The sequence below is a fragment of the Ahaetulla prasina genome, chromosome 5, assembly GCF_028640845.1.
Source record: "Ahaetulla prasina isolate Xishuangbanna chromosome 5, ASM2864084v1, whole genome shotgun sequence".
NCBI classification, from domain to species: Eukaryota; Metazoa; Chordata; class Lepidosauria; order Squamata; family Colubridae; genus Ahaetulla; species Ahaetulla prasina.
The window spans coordinates 2296485-2318938 of NC_080543.1; the positions used below are offsets into that span (position 1 = coordinate 2296485).

The window sequence follows — 22454 nt, forward strand, 5'->3', positions numbered from 1 at the left end:
ATCAGCAGACCAAACTTCAACCAAACCTGGGAGCTCAGACAACCAAGAGAGCCAGCTGTGACCCCTACAACGGCCAATAGAATACCTGTCCTTGCACAGGAACAGGAAGCTCAAATGCAAAGCCCAAGAGAAGGTATAAAAGCCCCTCACTCTCAACTCCATGTGTTCAGCTGCACCCGAGAACCATGGGCTTGGTGGTTCTGCTTCATCGTTAAACCATCTTTCCAATCAGCTTCCACGTTTCCGGTGTCTTTCTCCCGGCTTAGAACTGAACCAGATGGATATTTCTCCCAACACCACCTTTATTATTTTTATCAATGTCCCAAAGTTGCTTTTTTTCCAAAAAAGACAGCTGGTTGTTCTGGGTTTTTCTTTTTCCCCTTGAAAGCCTTTTGTTTCACATCCAAGGAGCCTCTTTGGAACCACTGGTTTTTTTGGTTGTTTTTTTTTATTATTAAAAAGTTTTACAAAGTTTTTGCAAATTCTCCCTCCACCCCTCCCTCAACCTCTCCCCCTCCCCCCCTTTCCCCAATCCCCCCCCCCCCACTTCCCAGAGCAAAATTACAGGGTATAACATTTAACAATCATAAACTAGACTACACTAACTATCCATAGACTCCCCTCCCTCCCTTGGAACCTTAACTCCCTTTTAATATATATATAAAAAAAGAATACAGGTACAATTCTTACATTGCAATCTTATTACTGGGCTTTAGAAGAAGAGGCTGGGAGAAGGAGAAAAGTTATCTCTCTGCCTGTTAATGAGAAGCGGGAGATAGCAAGCCAGCCATCCAGAAGGGGAAGGAAGGCAGCCGCCTTGGAGTCGTATAAAAGAGGCTCTCGTGAGGTTCTGAAATGCTTGCAAATGCTCTGAAAATAAAAGAGGAGATGCCGTGTAGGATAAACCGTTTTTTAGAAGATTTCAGCCTGTCTAGAGATGCTGAGAAGCAGCTAGAAAGGAACGGAGAAAATTAGAGATAGAAGGACCCCAGTCCCATCCAAGCATAGGAAAATCAAGACGTCCTTAGAGAAAAAGGAACTGCAAGCTACGGTGGAAACAAATAAATAGATTTTAAGCCACGATCCCAGGGGAGGTGACTCCTCAAGGAACAACTTGATGGAACTTAATTGAAGAGAATCAATGTAGCTCGGGATTGCACGCTGGTGTTCTCTCAGCTGTGTTGCTTTCCTGCAGATGTTTCATTACCCTGGTAGGTAACATCATCAGTGCTAGAAGGGTGGGGCGGGGATTGCAGAATGGAGAAGGAGGAGGAGGAGGAGGTCCGTGGGATCTTGGGTTCTTGGTGGTTTTCTTTCATATGTTTCATTATCCTAGAAGGTAACACCATCAATGCTAGAAGGATGGGGGGGGATTACAGAAAGGAGGAGGGGGAGGAGGAGGAGGAGAAGGAGGAGAACTGTGGGGTCCTTGGTCCACATTTCATTACCCACCAGGTCATGAGTGCAAATGGCTCATGCGGGGGTGGGATTCAGCCAGTTCGCACCACTTCGGGAGAACCGGTTGTTAACTTTCTGAGCAGTTTGGTGAACTGGTCGTTGGAAGAAATCATGAGGGCAGAGAACTGATTGTTAAATTATTTGAATCCCACCACTGGGCTCATGTATACAATTTTTCTGGAAATCTGACCCTGACCAGTGACTTCAGCAAGATATGTTCGACTTTGCCTGACTCAGAGACTGCCAGAAAACAGGTCCTTTATATAGGCCATGGGGTGTGGCTCCATGACTCAGCACTTATCCAGGCCTGCCCCTCCCTTCCTTCTGACGCCGCCGCCTATCAATTCTTCTGACGCGAGGGTCACTCCAGTCGGCAGCTGTTGGTAATTGACCTCCCTCAGGCTCACATGCTGTGGGGGAGGGGGAGGGGTCTAGTTGCTCCGTTTGCCTGGGCATGGAGCTAGGGCTGGGGCCGGGAGGTGCTTCCTCCTCCTCAGCCTGTCTGGGCATGGAGCCAGGGCTGGGGCCGGGAGGTGCTTCCTCCTCCTCAGCCTGTCTGGGCATGGAGCCAGGGCTGGGGCCGGGAGGTGCTTCCTCCTCCTCAGCCTGTCTGGGCATGGAGCCAGGGCTGGGGCCGGGAGGTGCTTCCTCCTCCTCAGCCTGTCTGGGCATGGAGCCAGGGCTGGGGCCGGGAGGCATACTAGGACATTCCTCGGCGTTCGGAAGCAGATAAGAAGGCCCCGGCTGCGGTGAGAGCGGGCAAGACACAACACAACCAGGACCTGCATGACGGAGCATCTCCACAGACGTTCAAACTGTATATGCTGTTTAAAGGCAAGAGCGACCCACATTCCTTATCTTCGACGCAAAATAAAAGATGAAAGAATTCACAGTGCTATCTATAGAACTGAATCTCTCGGAGGAGATGGATACGTTCCGATGACTTTTGGAGAGAGATATATATAGATATATCTCCACTTCTTTGATCAGCGATCAAGATCAAAGGTTAGCTAAAGGCTGGGTTGTCGTGTCGTGTATTAAGTTCACGACAGAAGCTCCGGTTCTGCATTCAGACTGCAGAGGTGAGAACAGAAGTGAACGATAGAGTGAGAAACTCGAGGGAGGAAGGATTGAGGAGAAGTTTTCCAAGGAGAGGTCCAAGCAGAAAGATAGAGAGGGAAGGTTCTTCCGCAAATGGGTGATAAGGGACGTCGTTGTCGATGCAGAATTATTCACAAAAGTTCTGGATAGAAATCAGGGCTGTCGTCACTCTAATAATAATAATAATAACAGAGTTGGAAGGGATCTTGGAGGTCTTCTAGTCCAACCCCCTGCCCAGGCAGGAAACCCTACACCACTTCAGACAAAGGGTTATCCAACATCTTCTTAAAAATTTCCAGTGTTGGAGCATTGAGAACTTCTGGAGGCAAGTTGTTCCACTGGTTAATTGTTCTAACTGTCAGGAAATTTCTCCTTAGTTCTAAGTTGCTTCTCTCCTTGATTAGTTTCCACCCATTGCTTCTTGTTCTACCCTCAGGTGCTTTGGAGAATAGTTTGACTCCCTCTTCTTTGGGGCAGCCCCTCAAATATTGGAAGACTGATATCATGTCTCCCCATGTACTTCTTTTCATTAAACTAGACATACCCAATTCCTGCAACCGTTCTTCATATGTTTCAGCCTCCAGTCCCTCATCATCTTTGTTGCTCTTCTCTGCACTCTTTCTGTAATGTATCTTTAAATGTTTTGGCGGGAAACAAGCACGTTGCTGATTGGTTAAAGCCGCCGGTTGAACTGTATATAAGGAGAGGTTTTTCCCCAGCCTGGTTGCTGGGTTCACCATATATTAAAGAGCTGTTGTCACTACCCTGGTCTCCAGCCTCGTTACTTCCCGAACTTAACACTGGCGACGAAGGTGGGATCTCGAGGCTAAGAGCACCAGGAACGAGCTGAGCACACGGAAGAACCGAACCCAGCAAACTCAGGGCAGAAAGCGGAGATGGCCAGCTACACTCCGCCCGCCGTTTGACCCAGCCAGGAGAAATGGGGAACGACATGACCCGTTTGAAAGCTTCCTAGAGGCAAACGAACTGCAAGGAGTTCAGACAACCGCAAAGGGCATATTTCCTGAGCCACTGCGGTCCGAGGTCATCGACATCGCGGAAGCCCTGGCAGAGCCAACGCCGTACAATCGGTATCGTGGCAAACTCTGCAAAATCTATTGAAGAACCATTTCGCCAACACCGTCCAAATACGCACGGCGTTTTGAATTTGGAGGCGCAGACAGCAAGAGGCGAATCCATCAGCGATTACATGGCCGCCCTGAGAAAGCCTCCAAGGACTGTGGGTACCGAGACTTGGATGAGGAGCTGTTAGAGCAACTCATCCGTGGGGTCAGAGACATTCGTTTGGAGGCGGCTGCTATCAAAAAGCAATCTAACGCTGGCAACGCTCTGGACGAAGCCAGAGCTCATGAGATGTCCACCCAAGCGGCGGAAACCCTACAAAGCCACTCACGCCAGCAGCGGCCGAAATCAACCCCAGTCCACAATGAAGAAATCCAGACCGAATCAGACGGCGAGGATGAGGAAGGAGTTTGCCTCACCGAGAGAAGGGGCAAAGAAGACCGGGATGAATGCGGAAGTTGCGGAGGGCAACACCAGCGTCAACGATGCAAGTTCAAGGACGCTACATGTCGGCGGTGCGAGAAGAAGGGGCACCTGGCTCAAGTCTGTCGAGCACCCCAACCTTCCCGCCGAAAATTCAAACCAACCAATCAGAGCGCAGGATCGGCAAGGCGACCCGTGATTGGTCAAAACAAAAAGGGCGCGAACTCAAATCGAACGACCGTGATCATAGGCCGTGCAGCAACCCGCGTCGAGAAGAAAATCTTCACTAAACCGAAAATCGAAGGAGTGCCGTGCCGACTAGAAGTGGACACAGGGTCAGCGATCACAATCATGTCCTGGGACACTTTTGCAGCTTTGCCGAGAATCGCCAAACGCAAACTGCAAACACAGCGGCTACGAGTGCACGACTACCAAGGGAATCGCATCCCTGTTCGAGGGACCACCTCCGTCCGCGTTGAGTACGGACCACACAAGAAGACCCTGCCCATCACGATAGTCGAAGGGACCCTGCCAAGTTTGTTGGGACTAGACTGGTTCCGTGCATTGGGCATGGGAGTGACTGGCATCTACAGAAGTGACTTTAACCTAAAAGACACACTCATGAACGAGTTCGAAGATGTCTTCAAGGACTGCCTGGGCAAGTACAAGGGGACCCCTATTTCCTTCAATTTAGACCCCCAGGTAGCCCCCATTCGGTTAAAGGCAAGGAGAGTCCCTTTTGCCCTTAAACCCAAGATTGACAAGGAGATAGACAAGCTCATCAGTCAGGGGATTCTGGTGCCAGTCGATCACGCAAAGTGGGAGACGCCAATCGTCACCCCAGTGAAACCAGATGGGTCAGTTAGAATCTGCGCTGACTACAAGGCGACGTTAAACAAAGCCTTGCAAAAAAGCGCTTACCCGGTCCCCGTGGTGCAACACTTGCTGCACTCACTAGGGCAAGGGCACGTTTTTGCCAAGTTAGATTTGGCCCAAGCCTATCAACAACTGCCCGTAGACACCAGCACAGCCGAAGCCCAGACAATTGTGACTCACAGAGGTGCTTTCAAGTGTACCCGGTTACAGTTTGGGGTGAGTGTGGCTCCTGGTCTATTTCAAAATTTAATGGAGCGACTTCTGCAAGGGCTCCCGGGGGTAGTCCCCTATTTCGATGATGTATTGGTATCAGCCGAAAATTTAGAAGAATTGGGGGAACGCTTGAGAAAAGTTCTGGGCATTTTCCGGTCAGCCGGTCTAAAGGTTAAAGTGAACAAATGCCAAATAGGGGTAGAATCCGTAGAGTTCTTGGGCTACAGAATAGACAAGGAATTCACCCACTGAAAGCAAGGTCAAGGCAATAAGAAAGGCTCCAGCGCCCAAAAACAAAACAGAGCTACAGGCATTCCTGGGTCTAGTGAACTTTTACGCGGTCTTTTTGAAAAATAAGGCAACCGTTGCCGAGCCGCTACATAAGTTACTGGGAAAGAATACTGCTTGGTCTTGGGGAAAGACGGAAGCTAGGGCTTTCGAAGCAGTAAAAAACCTACTCTCGAGCGATAGCTTACTGATCCAGTATCATAACACAATGCCATTGGTATTAGTTTGCGATGCTTCCCTTACGGGTGGGGGCTGTGCTCAGCCACAGGCTTCCAAATGGCACAGAAGCCCCAATAGCCTTCTACTCCAGAGCGATGTCCTCGACAGAGAGGAACTATAGTCAGTTGGATAAGGAAGCTCTAGCTATAGTGTCAGGGTAAAAAGTTTCACGAATCGTTTTGGTAGAGACTTTGAAATTGTTACAGACCATAGACCACTGTTAGGGTTACTGGCTGGCGACCGCCCAACGCCTGTGGCACTTTCGCCCGATTGACCCGATGGACTATCTTTTAGCCGCCTACTCCTACAAACTGCAGCATCGACCGGGAAAAGAGTTGGGGCATGCGGACGCATTAAGCAGATGCCCACTACCAGGGGCGATCGAGGACCCCACTCCGGGGACGCCCATACTGTTGATTGACTCTCTGGACTCTGGCCCAGTCACGTCTAAGGAGGTGGCTCGGGCGTCATACCGAGACATTATTTTGAGAACTGTACTTGGTTGGGTACAAAGAGGGTGGGTACAAAGAGGGTTTGTAAAGAAACGCGGGGAACTGTCGGCCCAAGGGGGGTGCCTGCTATGGGGGGATCGAGTGGTGATCCCAGAGAAATTGAGGAAAAGGGTGTTGGATCTCCTCCACGAGGGGCACCCAGGGAGGGGCACCCAGGGATCGTAAGGATGAAGGGCTTAGCGAGAAGCTATGTGTGGTGGCCCTTAATGGACTCAGAAATTGCTGAAAGGGTAGGGAAATGTCAGGCCTGCCAGGAGTCCAGACCGCTACCCCCAACGGCCCCGGTTCGGGAATGGGAGAGACCCCAGGGGCCCTGGTCTAGAATACACATTGATTTTGCCGGCCCCTTCCACGGCCAAACCTTCCTGGTAGTAGTAGATGCCTACTCCAAATGGCTGGAAATCATTCTCATGAGATCCATGACAGCCGAGGCCGTGATCTCAGTCCTACGGCACCTATTTGTAACCCATGGGTTGCCCGACACGCTAGTTTCCGATAACGGCCCGCAATTCACGGCAACCCAATTTGAGGAGTACTTGGCAGAAGAGGGCATCCGACATGCCCTCTCGGCGCCTTTCCACCCTGCAACGAATGGCCTTGCAGAGCGTTCTGTCCGGAGCGCAAAAGAGGCATTGTCCAGACTTAAGCCAGGTGACTGGCAAACAAAAATCGATGTTTTCCTGGCCGTCCAACACAGAACCCCCTGTGTCACAACCGGCAGAAGCCCAGCCGAATTATTAATGGGCCGAAAGCTCAGGTGCCCCCTAGACCGTTTAAATCCAAACTATACGCTGGAGGGTTACAAGGGGGAAATCGGAAAAACAAGAGAAATGGACATAGGAGACCGAGTGTGGGCACACAACTATGGTGAAGGCCCAACCTGGATAGCAGGACAAATCCTAAACAGAACAGGTCCAAAATCATACTTGGTGGAGTTAAAAGACGGCCGAGTATGGAGGCGCCACATAGACCAAATCTGAAACGTGCGAACAATCCGAATTAGTCGAAACAGGCCCTGACTATACAATGTTTGATTCCACAGATGACTCAAACCCGGAAAAATCGCAGGACTTATCTGAGTTTCCGGAGGTCCAGGTTCCAGTAGAAACGTAGGGACGACTCTGCTAATAATCCAGGGCCGGATGGCCTAGAGAAGGAGCTGAGAGGAGCAAACAGCCCCTCCGGTCAGCTCGACCCACTCCCAGGGAATGTACTGCGCAGGTCCGAAAGAGTCAGGAGACGCCCAGTCTAATTGCGTGATTACGTTGAAAAATAATATGTAAATATCATGTAAATATGGGTAAAGTGTTTTCTGGGAGGGAAGGAGTGTAATGTATCTTTAAATGTTTTGGCGGGAAACAAGCACGTTGCTGATTGGTTAAAGCCGCCGGTTGAACTGTATATAAGGAGAGGTTTTTCCCCAGCCTAGTTGCTGGGTTCACCATATATTAAAGAGCTGTTGTCACTACCCTGGTCTCCAGCCTCGTTACTTCCCGAACTTAACACTTTCTACTCTTTTTCTACTTCTTCTACTCTGCAGAAGTCTGTTGCTATCCAAGGTCACATCGATGAACCTTGGATAGCAGGTGAACGATGGCACCGAAAGCAGGAACTCTCTCAAAAAGGTTGGAAGCCAAGCCATGTAGGAAGTCAAACTTGAAGAAGGTTTGTAAAAGCTCAGTAGATCCTTTGAGGTCGCCAGGAATCTCCAGGTGACCAAAGCTGAAGGAATCTGGCCGAGTTTGCCAATGGAGATGCCATGAAGGAAGAGATTGAAAAATGATGTCTGGGCGCCAACAGAACAGCCTCCCAGACAGGAGAGAATATTTGGAGCTCAGGGTCGAACCAAGGAGGTCCTTGGTGCTCTCTGAGCTGGGTTGTTTTCTTGCAGACATTTCATGACCCACCTAAGTGACATCATCAGTGCTAGAAGGGAGTGGGGTTGGAGGAGGAGGAGGAGGAACTGTGGGATCCGTGGTGCTCTCTGAAGAAGCTTCTTGGATGAGAAGTGAAATGAGAAAGGAAAAACCAAGAAAGTCCAGTTGCCTCCTGAAAAAGCACCTTTGGGACAACCAGGACCTGGACGATGGAGAATCTCTACAGGCAGAACAGGATTGCATTGGCCTTTTTTGGCTGCTGCCGCACACGGCGAACTCATATTTAAGAGATAGTCCACTAGGACTCCAAACTCCCTATTGAGCCAGGTACCACCTATTCTATACTCGAGCATTTGGTTTTTCTTGCCTAAATCTTCTTGCCTAAATTTATATTGATATTTATTGTTTCCTGATTGCTTATTTGTACCCTTTCACTATCATTGTTGTATCATTAAGTGTTAAATTTGTACCCTATGACCATCATTAAGTGTTGTAAGTGTTGCACCTTGATGAAGGCATCTTTTCTTTTATGTACACTGAGAGCATCTGCATCAAGTCAAATTCCTTGTGTGTCCAATCACACTTGGCCAATAAAAAATTATATTCTATTCTAATTCTAATAATTCTTATTCTTATTCTTATTCTATTCTATTCTATTCTATTCTATTCTATCCTATCCTATCCTATCCTATCCTATCCTATCCTATCCTATCCTATCCTATCCTATCCTATCCTATCCTATCCTATTCTTATTTCTTATTCTATTCTATTCTATTCTATTCTATTCTATTCTATTCTATTCTATTCTATTCTATTCTATTCTATTCTATTCTTATTTCTTATTCTATTCTATCCTATCCTATCCTATCCTATTCTTATTTCTTATTCTATTCTATTCTATTCTATTCTATTCTATTCTATTCTATTCTATTCTATTCTTATTTCTTATTCTATCCTATCCTATCCTATCCTATCCTATCCTATCCTTATTTCTTATTCTATTCTATTCTATTCTATTCTATTCCATTCCATATTTTCTATTCTATTCTATTCTATTCTATTCTATTCTATTCTATTCTATTCTATTCTATTCTATTCTATTCTATTCTATTCTAAATGAAGAACCTTACCTTTCTCACTTTTTTTTTAAACAATTTTTAAAAAAAACAAAACATACAAATCTTTGTTGAAGAAGATATCAGTCGGGTACATATTCAAACATATTTCAAATTTCACCCTCTCATTGTATCATTTATCCAATATTTTCCCCTTTTCAAATTTTGTGATAGCCCTTTTCTTTTAAAACCTTTATTTCATCCCTTTATCCTGAAAAATGTTTAATCAAATCTAATTACCATGTTGTTTGTCCCTTTTATTGCCCCTCTAATATTAATCAAAGACCTATAACCAAAAAATAAGATGAAAACAAAGTCAAATTCTCTCCTGGCTTAGATCCCACTTTAAATGGGCCTCTGGTGGCTCAACGGACTAAGTCTGTCTGTTATTAAACACAGCTGCTTGCAATTACTGCAGGTTCTAGTCCCACCAGGCCCAAGGTTGACTCAGCCTTCCATCCTTTATAAGGTAGGTAAAATGAGGACCCAAATTGTTGGGGGCAATAAAAAGTTGACTTTGTATATAATATACAAATGGATGAAGACTATTGCTTGATATGGTGTAGTTTCTACTCTGAGTCTTAGAAGTATGATATAAATGCAAATTTAAAAAAAAATTAAAGAGTCACCATTCTATGTTTCAGAAACCCATTTCACATAGAAAACTTACCTTTCTCACTCTTGAATTCAACGGGATCCTTCAAATAAGGATCTTATAGGATCTCTTGTCAGGTGAGTTATTTTATTTTCTAAGTTACGAGGAGCAATAAGCCTTCAATCAACCAACTCAGCTGACGTGCAGCAACGAAGGTTTTGACGCTGTCCGGTGAGTTCTTACCTCTTTTGGCATTTCTCTCGGAAAGAAAAAATAAGGGATCGAGGCGATGGCCACTGTGCTGGCAGCAAAAATGAAGCCGAGCCACCAGGCCCCAACCCAACGGGGATCCTTGTTCGTGATGTGGACTTCCGCTGAAAGATAACCAAAGTATCTTAACACTACTAACCAGAGCATATAAAACATTTGCTAGACCAATTCTAGAATACAGCTCGCCTGTTTGGAACCCTCACCACATCTCTGACATCAATACAATTGAACGTGTCCAGAAATATTTTACAAGAAGAGTTCTCCATTCCTCTGAAAACAACAAAATTCCTTATCCCACCAGACTTGAAATCCTGGGCTTGGAAAACTTGGAACTCGATTGCCTTCGACAAGACCTAAGTTTAACTCACAGAATCATCTATTGTAATGTCCTTCCTGTTAAAGACTACTTCAGCTTTAATTGCAATAATACAAGAGCAACCAATAGATTTAAACTTAATGTCAACCGCTTTAATCTAGATTGCAGAAAATATGACTTCTGTAACAGAATCACCAGTGCTTGGAATACTTTACCTGACTCTGTGGTCTCTTCCCATAATCCTAAAAGCTTTAACCAAAAACTTTCCACTATTGACCTCACCCCATTCCTAAGAGGACCATAAGGGGCGTGCATAAGCGCACAAATGTGCCTACCGTTCCTGTCCTATTGTTTTCTTTTCTTCTTTCTATATATATCTATGCTTATACCTCCTTATATTTACCCATATATGTGTTTATTTACTATATAATCTTTTTGTATGATACCTACATATATTGTTGTGACAAAATAAAATAAATGAAATAAATAAATAAAAAGGAGAGGAAGTTGAAATCACTGGTTAAGCCATGGGTGGCGCTGAGCTGGAGATCAGAAGGGCTGCCTCGGTTTCCCCGACGTTTTGATAAGTGTGGTAATCCCAAAGGTGCTTTTCCAAAAGGCAACTGGACTTTCTTGGGGTTTTTTCCCCCCCCTTGAGGACGTTTCGCTTCTCATCCCGAAAAGCTTCTTCAGTTCTGGACTGAAGAACTGAGGAAGCTTCTTGGATGACAAGTGAAACCTCTAAGAATCAGGGATGTGTGTAGGAAGAGGTCGAAAAAGTCTAAATCGCCATCTGGAGAGGATGTGTGGTGGCCTGTCGGCCGCCGGCCCCTCCAACTGCCGAATCAGAGGAGGAGGAGGAGGAGGAGGAGGAGGAGGAGGAGGAGGAGGAGGAGGAGGAGGAGGAAGAGGCGTGGGAGTCAAGGTCAGCCTCAAGGCAACCTGAGAGATGTGAGAGAGAAGAGGGAATGGAGATGTCAGAGAGAGAGAGAGACAGAGGTGTAGCCTGGGCTGTCCGTCAGTCCTCAGATGGAGAGTCAACAGCCCCCAGGTCTGGAGGTGGCTGATGAGGAAGAGGAGGAACAGCTGGGCCCAGTGCCTGATGCACAGAAGGCAGAGGAGAGGAGAGCAGTGGAAATCTATAGGCTGGTCCTTGGGACGGAAAAGCCACCGCTGCTAGCGAAGACCCACCCTTAGCTCTGGGGATACAAGGCAGGGGGCGGAGAAGAATAGATTTGGCAAACAACTATTCATCTCCCGGATGGACGGACTTGTTAGCCTGCATTGAGAGAGAAACTTTTTTGAGGGGGCTGCCGGCGTTCCTAATTAAAGGAATCCTTGAGTTCACTTCAGAGAGTTTGTCGACTTTGGGGAGCTGGGTCAGAACAGGATGCTATATATTGGGAATGGCCAACCTATCTCTTGCTAGGAATCAAGGTGTCTGCCAGGAGGGGTCAAAAAAGTCAATATGGCAGCCACAACCAGGCAACAGAGGCCTCCTGTTTATGTTCATTGCTAAGTTGAATGCATTTGTAGTCGCCATCTTGACTTTTTTTGGCCCCTGCGATCACCTTATGGACACCCCGTTAGGAAAGCACAAGTCACTCGTGCATGCAACCCACCTGCCCACAATGTGTGTTAGATCTTTCCTTCCTTCCTTCCTTCCTTCCTTCCTTCCTTCCTTCCTTCCTTCCTTCCTTCCTTCCTTTCTTTTTGTTTTTTCGGCAGATTTTCTTATAGCCGTTTCGTTACCCAGCTAGGTAACATCATCAGTGCTAGAAGGGAGGAGGGTGGGATTGACCTCTGTTTATATACAAGTGGCTTTAATGGCGGTTGTTTACTCTTTGTCTGAGTTGGTCGTTCTTTGGGCGACAAGATTACACAACACCTCTTCACCAGCAATCAAATATCCAGATAACACCCAAATCAGGTCATCGCTACACAACACTGCATGCCAAAACATCTAGACACAAGGACATTGTTTTCCCCTCATACCATCACTCTGCTGAACACCAAATCCTCCCAGTATTCATCTAAATATGCTTACTTAGGGCCTCAGAGTCGTCGTCCTCCTCCTCTTCCTCCTCCTCCTCCACCTCCACCTCCACCTCCACAAACCCCATTCCCTTTTAGCACTGATGATGTTACCTAGTTGGGTCATGAAATGTCTGCAAGAAAACCACCAAGCTCAGAGAGCACCAAGGACACCATAGTCCTCCTCCTTCCTCCTCCTCTTCCTCTTCCTCCTCCCCCTTCCCCCTTCCTCCTCTCCCTCCTCCTCTTCCTCCTCCTCCTCCTCCTCCCCCTCCTCTCCTCCTCCTCCTCTCTTCCTCCTCCCTTCCCCTCCTGCCCCTCCTCTTCTCTCTTCCTCCTCCCTCTTTCCCCCTCCTCCCCCTCCTCCTGCTCCTTCTCCTCCCCTCCCTCTCCCCCTCCTCCTCCTCTCTTCCTCCTCCCTCTTTCCTACTCCTCCTCCACCACAAACCCTATCCACTTGTAGCACTGATGATGTTACCTAGCTGGGTCATGAAACGTCTGCAAGATAACCACCAAGCTCAAAGGCCACCAAAGATCCCACAGTTCTCCTCCTCCTCCTCTCCCTCCTTCTTTTTCCTCCGCTGCAAAGCGCCCTCCCTTCAAACACTGATGATGTTCTCTACTTGGGTCATGAAATGTCTTCAAGAAAACAACTAAGCTCAGAGAACACCAGAGAACCCATAATTCTCCTCCCTTCTAGCACTGATAATAATGCCTAGCTTGGGCATGAAACGTCTGCAAGAAAACCACCAAGCTCAGAGAGCACCAAGGACCCAACAGTTTTTCTCCTCCTCCTCCTCTTCCACTTCTTCCTCCTCCCCCTCCTCCTCCCCCTGTTCCTCCACAAACCCTATCCACTTCTAGCACTGATGGTGTTGCCCAGTTGGGTCATGAAATGTCTGCGAGAAAACCACCAAGCTCAGAGAGCACCAAGGACACCATAGTCGTCGTCGTCATCCTCCTCCTCCTCCTCCTCCTCCTCTCCACAAACCCCATTCCCTTTTAGCACTGATGATGTTACCTAGTTGGGTCATGAAATGTCTGCAAGAAAACCACCAAGCTCAGAGGGCACCAAAGACGCCCACAGTCCTCTCCACGAACCCCACTCTCTTCTAGCACTGATGGTGTTACCTAGTTTGGTAATGAAACGTCAGTAACACCATCCTGACATCACCACCGTCATCACCATCCCATCCTGATCCTCAACGATGATGGACATACGGGATTTCTTTTCTCAGAAATAGACCCAGGTAGGTAGAAGGTTTGTCAACTCACCTGAAGACACTTTGTCAATGTCGACATAGAAACGGAGCATAAACGATCCCAAGATGAAGGCTATGGCCGGACCGAGTGCGGTTGCAGCAAAAATAAACCCTGGACAGAAGAGACAAAAAAAAAAAGAAAGGATTTCTTTGGAAGAATAGAAAATGTGGGATAAACAGGAAGAATAGAATAGAATGGAATGGAATGGAACGGAAGGGAAGGGAAACAAGGAGAGGAGAGGAGAGGAGAGGAGAGGAGAGGAGAGGAGGGGAGAAGAGAAGAGAAGAGAAGAGAAGAGAAGAGGAGGAGAGGAGAGGAGAGAGAGGAGAGGAGAGGAGAGGAGAGGAGAGGAGAGAGAAAGGAAGGGAAGAGAAAAGAGAAGAGAAAAGAGAAGGGAAGGGAAATAAGAATAGGGTAGGGTAGGATAGGATAGGATAGGATAAAATACAGAGTTGGAAGGGACCTTGGAGGTCTTCTAGTCCAGCCCCCTGCACACACACGCACACACACACACACACACACACACACACACACACACACACACACTCTACAATTGCCTAATATGTTAATACAACTGCCTAATATGCAGGAAGCCCAAGTTCAAATCCGAGTAAGGGTATGGCTGGCTGATGAGAGCTAAATAGCTCGAAATAGATCTATACTAGTCTACCTTTATTTCTTTATCAGCAAATATATATTTGGTATAAAATGGTTTGTCGTGAACGCGACTGCTTGAGGGCTCCTTGATTGGAGCTGAAAGGCGAAAGGGAAGCAGTATACTCTCTCTCATATTGGGGTAGACCAAGAAAACCCTGCTGATGCTATTACCTAATCTGGTAATGAAATGTTCGGAAACCAAGCTTGCAGAGCAAACCACTGCCAAAAAAAATAAAATGAAAAATGAAAAAGGATTTCTGCTCTTAGGGGAAAGAGGACCACTCAGTGGAATTCACAAACTGCCTCCTTGAAATGGGTGATTCACAAAGCTTCACTCAACAGCCCCTTCCGAGAAGCCTCTTCTCCATCCGTTATCAACGAATGGGATGACTTTTTAATCCCCCCACAATTTGACACGATGCTGGTACAATCCGGATTTCTGGGTCAGGTGGATTAGCTCAGGGGTCTGCAAACTTGGCTCTTTTAAGACTTGTGGACTTCAACTCCCAGAATCCCTCAGCCAGCAAAGCTTAACCACAAGTCTTAAAAGAGCCAAGTTTGCAGACCCCTGGGTAAGCCACTGCCTGTAGGAACTTACCTATATAGAGCGGGGAGTTGGTTGGGCTGGCGAAGTCGTCTATGTAGGAGATGCCAAAGGGCTGGATGGGCACCCCACCAATGCCCAGCAAGGTTTGCCCGAAGAGAAGCAAGATCAGGATGACGTTGCTCTCCCTCTGGCTGCCAGTGCAGACGTCCATCATGGGCCTTTTCCGATGCGGGAGGCAGATATCCGTGGTGTTACTCGAGGAACCTGGTGGGAGAAAGAAAGCCAGAGGGTTGCGTAGTTCATTCTCACAACGCTTCGGGCTGGGAGAATCCCTCCTGCTGTCCCAGTTGGGATCAAGGTAGCCGGATTCATTTTAAACCCAAATTGTACTGGTAGTCCTCGACTTATGACCGTTCGTTTAGCGACCGTTCGGAGTTACGACGGCACTGGGGGGGGGGAAAGGGACTTTGGACCGTTTTTCACAATTACGATCCTTGCAGCCGGCGATGGAAATTCAGACCCTGCCTCGTATTTGCGACGGTTGCAAAAATTGCGTGATTCCCTTTTGCGACTTTCCGACCAGCGGAGTCAGTTGGGGAGCCAGGTTCACTGAACAGGCGTGGGACCGACTTGACAACGGCAGGGGATTCATTCAGCGACGGTGGCAGGGAAGGTCGTCGCACGTTAGAACGGAATACAGAATAACAGAGTTGGAAGGGACCTTGGAGGTCATCTAGTCCAGGGGTCTCCAACCTTGGCAGCTTTAAGCCTGGCGGACTTCAACTCCCAGAATTCCCCAGCCAGCTTTGCAAAGCTGGCTGAGGTACTCTGGGAGTTGAAGTCCACAAGTCTTAAAGTTGACAAGGTTAGAGACCCCTGCCCTAAATCATACTCTTTTTTTTCCACCTCAAAAAGCTTGGGAATGTTTATTTTTTTAATTTATTTTTTTGTTTCGTATTTTGGGTTTTAGGCCACCCTGTTTCCAACGACTCTTCAGCGGCTCTCCAAGAAGAAGGCAAAGAATTAGGAATCTAATCAATAAGTAAAATGATCGTATATCTTACATCATTTCTTCTGTTATATAAGAAATATAATAAACCGGGGACATAATTATAGAACGTGGCTTTACAGGAGGACAAAGAATGGCTTAGTCATTTGTCGTTCTGGAGAGCTAGAGATCAATGGATTGTCCCATAGTTCCAAATTTAAAATCTGAATAACCAGACTCTGTGAAGAACATTAATAGAAAATCACCCCAAAGGTGCTTTTTCCACAAGGCAACTGGACTTTGTTTTTCCTTGGAGATGTTTTGCTTCACATCCAAGAAGCTCCTTCAGTTCTGACTGAATGGTGGAGGATGGAAGGATTTATATTCCTTGCAGTCCTCTGGTTGTTAGCGCTCTTTCTGAGGATTGCAGGAATATCTGAAAAACTCAGGAGGATTTTCAACCAACGCAACACACATGGACACTTCAAACCCAAGAATACACTAAGACAGAAGCTGGTTCAACTATAGTGATAAAACACACAAACTGAACAACATGGTATATGCAGTACAATGCAGCGAGAACATGTACAGATCTGTGCACTGGGGACAGCCAGTTCACAAACGCATGGCACAATGTAGAAGAACAAACCCATCTGCATTTGAAAGACAAAGGTCATGCTTTTGAAGACAGCAAAGTCCACATTCTGGACAGAGAGGACAGCTGGTCTGGAAGAGGAGTCAAAGAGGCCGTCTAGGTCAAAATTGAACAGCCCGGTCTCAACAGAGGGAGAAGAATAGGACTGTTGTGGCCTGCCAGCAGCCAGCAGAACTGGCAGCAGATTCGGACAGTGAGGAGGTTGGGGAGGAACGTGGGCCAGTCCTGGAGTCTGGGGAAGATTTGGACGATGGCTCTGAGTCATGGGTAGAGAGGGGGCCAAGGCCATCTGGTAATTCTTTGCTGCCTCCAGAATCTCCAGAGTCTGATATCAACAAGGCAGAAGAACAGCATGAGCCTGTTCCCAGTGTGCACATGCGCAGAGCTGCCAGGAGACAGGAACATTTAAGGAAACAAGGTCGACTTGGGAGTAAGGCTTGGACATGATTGGCCCTTCCCATAAGACATAAAAGAGAAGCAAACAGGGACGTGAGTTTTTGCAGGAAGCAATTGATTCATCTGGCCAATTCAAGATTTGAAACTTCTGTTTGTGACTCTGTACCAAGTTTGGCCTTGCCCTGCTTCTGGAAATGAGCTCTTTGGCAGCCTTCCACGTGAGATAGGTGGATGTTGATAACCTTCCTCTGAAAGACTGTTTAGCAAGCTTTGCAGATGGTAAATGAAAGTAATTTACAGCCGTATGAATGAAAGAAGTTTGCCAGGACTAAGTTTGTGCTGTTTACTTTCTAAGGAAGCCTAGGTCAGAACAACAACAACACCTGTCTACAACACTGTCCTTTTAGCAGCTCCAAGAAGGTTCCACACCCATTTGCACTATTTAGCTGACTCCTCTGAGGGCAGAGATAAACCTTCTAGTAGCCTCAATGATTCTCAGAAAGAATACCAACGACCGGATGACTGCATGACATTATAAATCCTTCCATTCTCCACCATCCAGTCAGAACTGAAGAAACTTCTTGGATGAGAAGCTGTTGTGTCTCGCTTGCCCCCCCCACCCCCGCCACAGCCGGGCCCCTCTTATCTCCTGCCGGACGCTGATAGTACAGAAGAATGGCCTGGCATGCCTCCAGCCCCCAGCCCTGGCATCATGCCCGGACAAACCAAACAAACAAACCTCCCTCCGATAGCATGTGCGCCTGAAGCCAGCCACGAGCTGGGATTAGCAACAGCTGGAGACGAAACGATGCAATGGATAGATCCACGCTTCCGGAGAATGGAGAGGCGACGTCAGCAAAAGGAAGGGAGGGGTAGGCCTGGATAAGTGCTGAGTCATGGAGCCACACCCCATGGCCTATATAAAGGATCTGCTTTCTGGCATTCTCTGAGTCAGGCAAAGTCTAATCTGGATTGCTGAAGTCACACCTTGGATTCCTGCCTGCCCTGAGGACTCTGATAGGACTTTGGCAGAGCTGCAGAGGCACGCTTGATACGGACTTCCCCGACCCGGCCGTCAGAGGAGGAGTGGGACACGACAGAAGCGAAATGTCTTCAAGGAAAAAGCAAAGGAAGCCCAGTTGCCTCTTGGAAAAGCACCTTTGGGACAACCATGACCTGGAGGGCTGAGAATCTCCATAGAAGTTTCTAGAAAGTCCTTACCAGAAATGGACTGATCGTATTCATAAGGCGGTGAGACAAAGTGTGGAAGGGAAATGACCAATCCGGCCACGGAGACGAGGATGGCACCGCAGCCGATGATCCGTGGCCTGTGGACTCGGCTGCCAAAATAACTCACAAAGATGATGAGCATTGTGTTTCCAACCTGACAGGTGAGATAAATGTTGGGTAGATCTTAAACAAAGCTGAAGGAACGAGATCTTTATGAAAGACAGGTCAGTCAGGTCAAGCGACAAGGGTGGTCATGTTTTTGAAATAATAATAATAATGTTCTAAATCATTAAATCATAAAACCTATTAAATCATCAAATCATGAAAACTGTAAAACTCATACAATTGAAAAAAAATCATCAAATTATCACATTTGTTCTATCATCAAAATCATTAAGTCAGCAGTAAATAAATAAATTGTAACAGTCATCAAATCATCAAACTCATTAAATCGTTAAAGCCTCAAACTTATTTAATCCTCAAACTCATTAAATCGTTAAAGCCTCAAACTTATTTAATCCTCAAACTCATTAAATCATAAAAGTCATTAAATCATTAATCATCAAAATCAACAAATCATAAAACTTATTAAATTGTTAAATCATCAAAATCAACAAATCATAAAACTTATTAAATTGTTAAATCATCAAAATCAACAAACCATAAAATTTATTAAATTGTTAAATCATCAAAATCAACAAACCATAAAATTTATTAAATTGTTAAATCATCAAAATCAACAAACCATAAAATTTATTAAATTGTTAAATCATCAAAATCAACAAATCACCACAATCAGCCAATCGTAAATATCCTTAAATTCTCAAACTCATTAAATCCTCAAAAAACATCAAATCACAAAAATCATCCAACTGTAAGTCTTCAAATCATCACACTCATTAAATCGTCAAAACAGCTAATTATCAAAATCATCAAATCATTAAAGCATAAAAAAATCACATTGTGAAATCAAACATGAATCCCTTGGTGGTGAGACGGGCAGCCTGTAAATTTAATAAATAACCAACCACTGAATCAATTAATACTGGTAGTTTGCACTACAAAGAAATGATTGGCATGGTTATCACTCCTTAGAAAAAGGATTTTTTTCACCCAGTATCCAATTATTCTTATCTGATATTATTTTAATTAGTGGATCCTATAGAATTAGATTCACAAAAATATGTACATCGTGTTCCAGCCTTAGATCAATCCATAAATACTGTGGAAAAAATAATTTCTTCTTATGGAATAAAAAAATAGAACCGGGAATTCTTTCATTAAAAAACCCAAACCACTTTATGGAAAATCTGTAGAGCAATGATAAATTGCTTTGTATTACAGTGGAAGTTGTATAAAAGGGGCCAGAGGAATATCTGCAGGGTCACGGCGAAAATTGTTCTCCACGCCTTCCATTCACTCCTCTGGAGTTGAGGGAGGCGCATTTCTCTGGTGGTATCTGGGAGGAGTTGGATCCTTTTGGTCCTGAGGAAATGGACAGGATCCTTGGCACTGTGAGTGCAGCCACCTGGGTCTTAGATCCCTCCTCCTCCTGTTCCTCCTCCCCAAACCCTCCTTCCTTCTAGCACTGATGATCTTACCTACTTGGGTCATGAAATGTCTGCAAGAAAACCACCACGTCCCCACAGCCCTCCTCCTCCTCCTCCTTTCCACTCTACAAACCCCACTTCTTTCTGTTCCTGCTCCTCTCCACAAACCTATTTATAGGTGGTTACTCTATTGTGCAGTAGAGTAACCACCAAAGGCCCCACAGTCCTCCTCCTCCTCCTCCTCCTCCTCCTCCTCCTCCTCCTCCTCCTCCTTCTCTCCACCAACCCCACTCCCTTCTAGCACTGATGATGTTCCCTAGCTGGGTCGTGAAACATTTGCAAGAAAAAAAACCCAACCTCATGGAGCACCAAGGACCCAACAGTTCATCCCCGAGCTACAGATATCCCCTTATGGAGGGGCGCTATCGATTCTAAGATATAAAGCTTCACGTTTATGTAGCTTCATAGTAGTAGTAAGCGTAGGGATAGCCGTTTGCTAGTACCAACGGCAGCATCATTGCCCCAGTCATGCAGCAGAGGCCCGGCATAGCGGAGAGAAGCGTCCCAGGGGCTGGAAAGGGTACCTCGTGGAAGGAGGCCACCATGCCAGACGTCTGGCTGGAGAGACCAAAGCGCCTCTCGATGGTGGAGATCGAACTTTTCATGTAGCCGGACGTCATCAGCTGGGAGAACTGCAGGAACCCGTGGCAGAGAACAAAGAACTGCAGGAAATAAATGAGGAAGCGTCAGAACCACACCGGGACCCGCCTTTTATCCTCCGATAAAACACACTCGTTCTCCAACTAAGCAGCCCGCGCGATGTACAGCCATTCGCTTAGTGACCGTTTGACGTTACGACGGCACTGGGGGGAAAAGGGACCGTTTCCCCCACTTACGACCGCTGCAGCGTGCCCGCGGCCACGGGATCAAAATTCAGACACTTGGCATCCGACGATGGAGATGGGCGCTATTTTGGCATTAGGCCTCTTTGAGAGGGAGGGCACGGCAACTCAGAGACTGGGAAGGGGGGAGATTTTACGAAGTCCTTGGTGCTCTCTAGAGCTGGGTGGTTTTCTCGCAGACGTTTCATGACCAAGCTAGGGAACATCATCAGTTTTGTAGCAGGGCTGTAGCAGTACTAGATAGCACTGTGGATGTTACCTCGTCTGGTAATGAAGGGTCTACAAGAAAACAACCAAGCCCAGAGAGCATCAGTGTCGTGTCCCACTCCTCCTCTGACGGCCGGGTCTGGGAAGTCTGTCTCAAGTGTGGCCACGAAGCCTCTGCAGCTCTGCCAAAGTCCTATCAGAGTTCTCAGGGCAGGCAGGAATCCAAGGTGTGACTTCAGCAAACCAGATGAGACTTTGCCTGACTCAAGGAATGCCAGAAAGCAGATCCTTTATATAGGCCATGGGGTGTGGCTCCATGACTCAGCACTTATCCAGGCCTGCCCCTCCCTTCCTTTTGCTGACGTCGCCTCTCCATTCTCCAGAAGCGGGGATCTGTCCACCTTTCGTCCTCCTGCTCAGCTGAATTCCAGCTCGTGGCTGGCTTCTTGCTCACACTCTGTGGGTGGGGGGGAGGTTTATTTGCTCAGTCTGTCCGGGCATGGTGCCAGGGCTGGGGGTTGGAGGCATGCCAGGCCATTCTTCTTCACTATCAGTCTCTGGCTCAGATAACAGGAGATGGGAGGGGCCCGGCTGCGGAGAGGGGGACGGGCGAGGCACAACAATCAGGGACCACACAGTTCTTCTCCTCCTCCTCCTCCTCCTCCTCCTCCTCCTCCTCCTCCTCCTCCTTCATTCTCTTCTAGCACTGATAAAGTTGCCTAACTGGGTAGTGAAAAAATCTCTCAAGAAAATCACCAAGCTCAGAGAGCACCAACAACCTCCTTCTTTGTCTCCCCTTCCCCTTATCTTTCTCCTTCTCCTTCTCTTCCTCCTCGTCCTCCTCATTCTACTCCTCCACCTCCTCCTCCTCCTCCCTGCAAACCCCACTCCCTTCTCATTCTGATGATGTTCCCTAGTTGGGTCATGAAAGGTCTGCAAGCAAACAAGCAAGCTCAAAGATATCAAGGACCCCCACAGTCCTCCTTCTCCTCCTCCTCCTCTTCCTCCTCCCTGCAATTTAAATTATGATTTATATTGATATTGTTTTCTGATTGCTTATTTGTCCCCTATGACTATCATTAACTGTTGTACCTTATGATTCTTGATGAATGTATCTTATCTTGTTATGTACACTGAGAGCATATGCCCCAAAGACAAATTCCTTGTGTGTCCAATCACACTTGGCCAATAAAATAATTCTATTCTATTCTATTTATATTGATTGTTTCCTAGTATGATTCGATTGCTTATTTGTACCCTATGACTATCATTAAGTGTTGTACATTATGATTCTTGATGAAGGTATCTTTTCTTTTATGTACACTGAGAGCTTATGCACCAAGACAAATTCCTTGTGTGTCCAATCACACTTGGCCAATAAAGAATTCTATTCTATTCTATTCTATTCTATTCTATTCTATTCTATTCTATTCTGTTCTGTTCTGTTCTGTTCTGTTCTGTTCTGTTCTGTTCTGTTCTGTTCCATATTTCTATTCTATTCTATTCTATTCTTTTTTTAATTTTATTTTGTCACAACAGTATATACAATCATCAACATAAACAATAATCCATCATGAGAGAAAAAGTATATATAAGTAAAAGTATGCATATAATACTATAATGAAGAGAACAATAGGACAGGAACGGTAGGCACTTTTGTGCTCTTATGCACGCCCCTT

At 46.4% G+C, this 22454-nt stretch overlaps 1 protein-coding gene across 1 annotated transcript in view; it reads right to left on the reverse strand.

Moving 5' to 3' along the window:
* The window catches only part of SLCO2B1 (solute carrier organic anion transporter family member 2B1), a 54261-nt gene that overhangs the window by 28456 nt on the left and 3351 nt on the right, over positions 1–22454 (reverse strand). Inside the window, exons 2-6 of the mRNA XM_058185064.1 lie at positions 20251–20388; positions 18108–18270; positions 14899–15111; positions 13656–13754; positions 10004–10134 (exon numbers count right to left, since the gene is read on the reverse strand). Of these exons, the coding sequence (XP_058041047.1) occupies positions 10004–10134; positions 13656–13754; positions 14899–15111; positions 18108–18270; positions 20251–20388 (744 nt within the window). The remainder of the gene's footprint in view (positions 1–10003; positions 10135–13655; positions 13755–14898; positions 15112–18107; positions 18271–20250; positions 20389–22454) is intronic.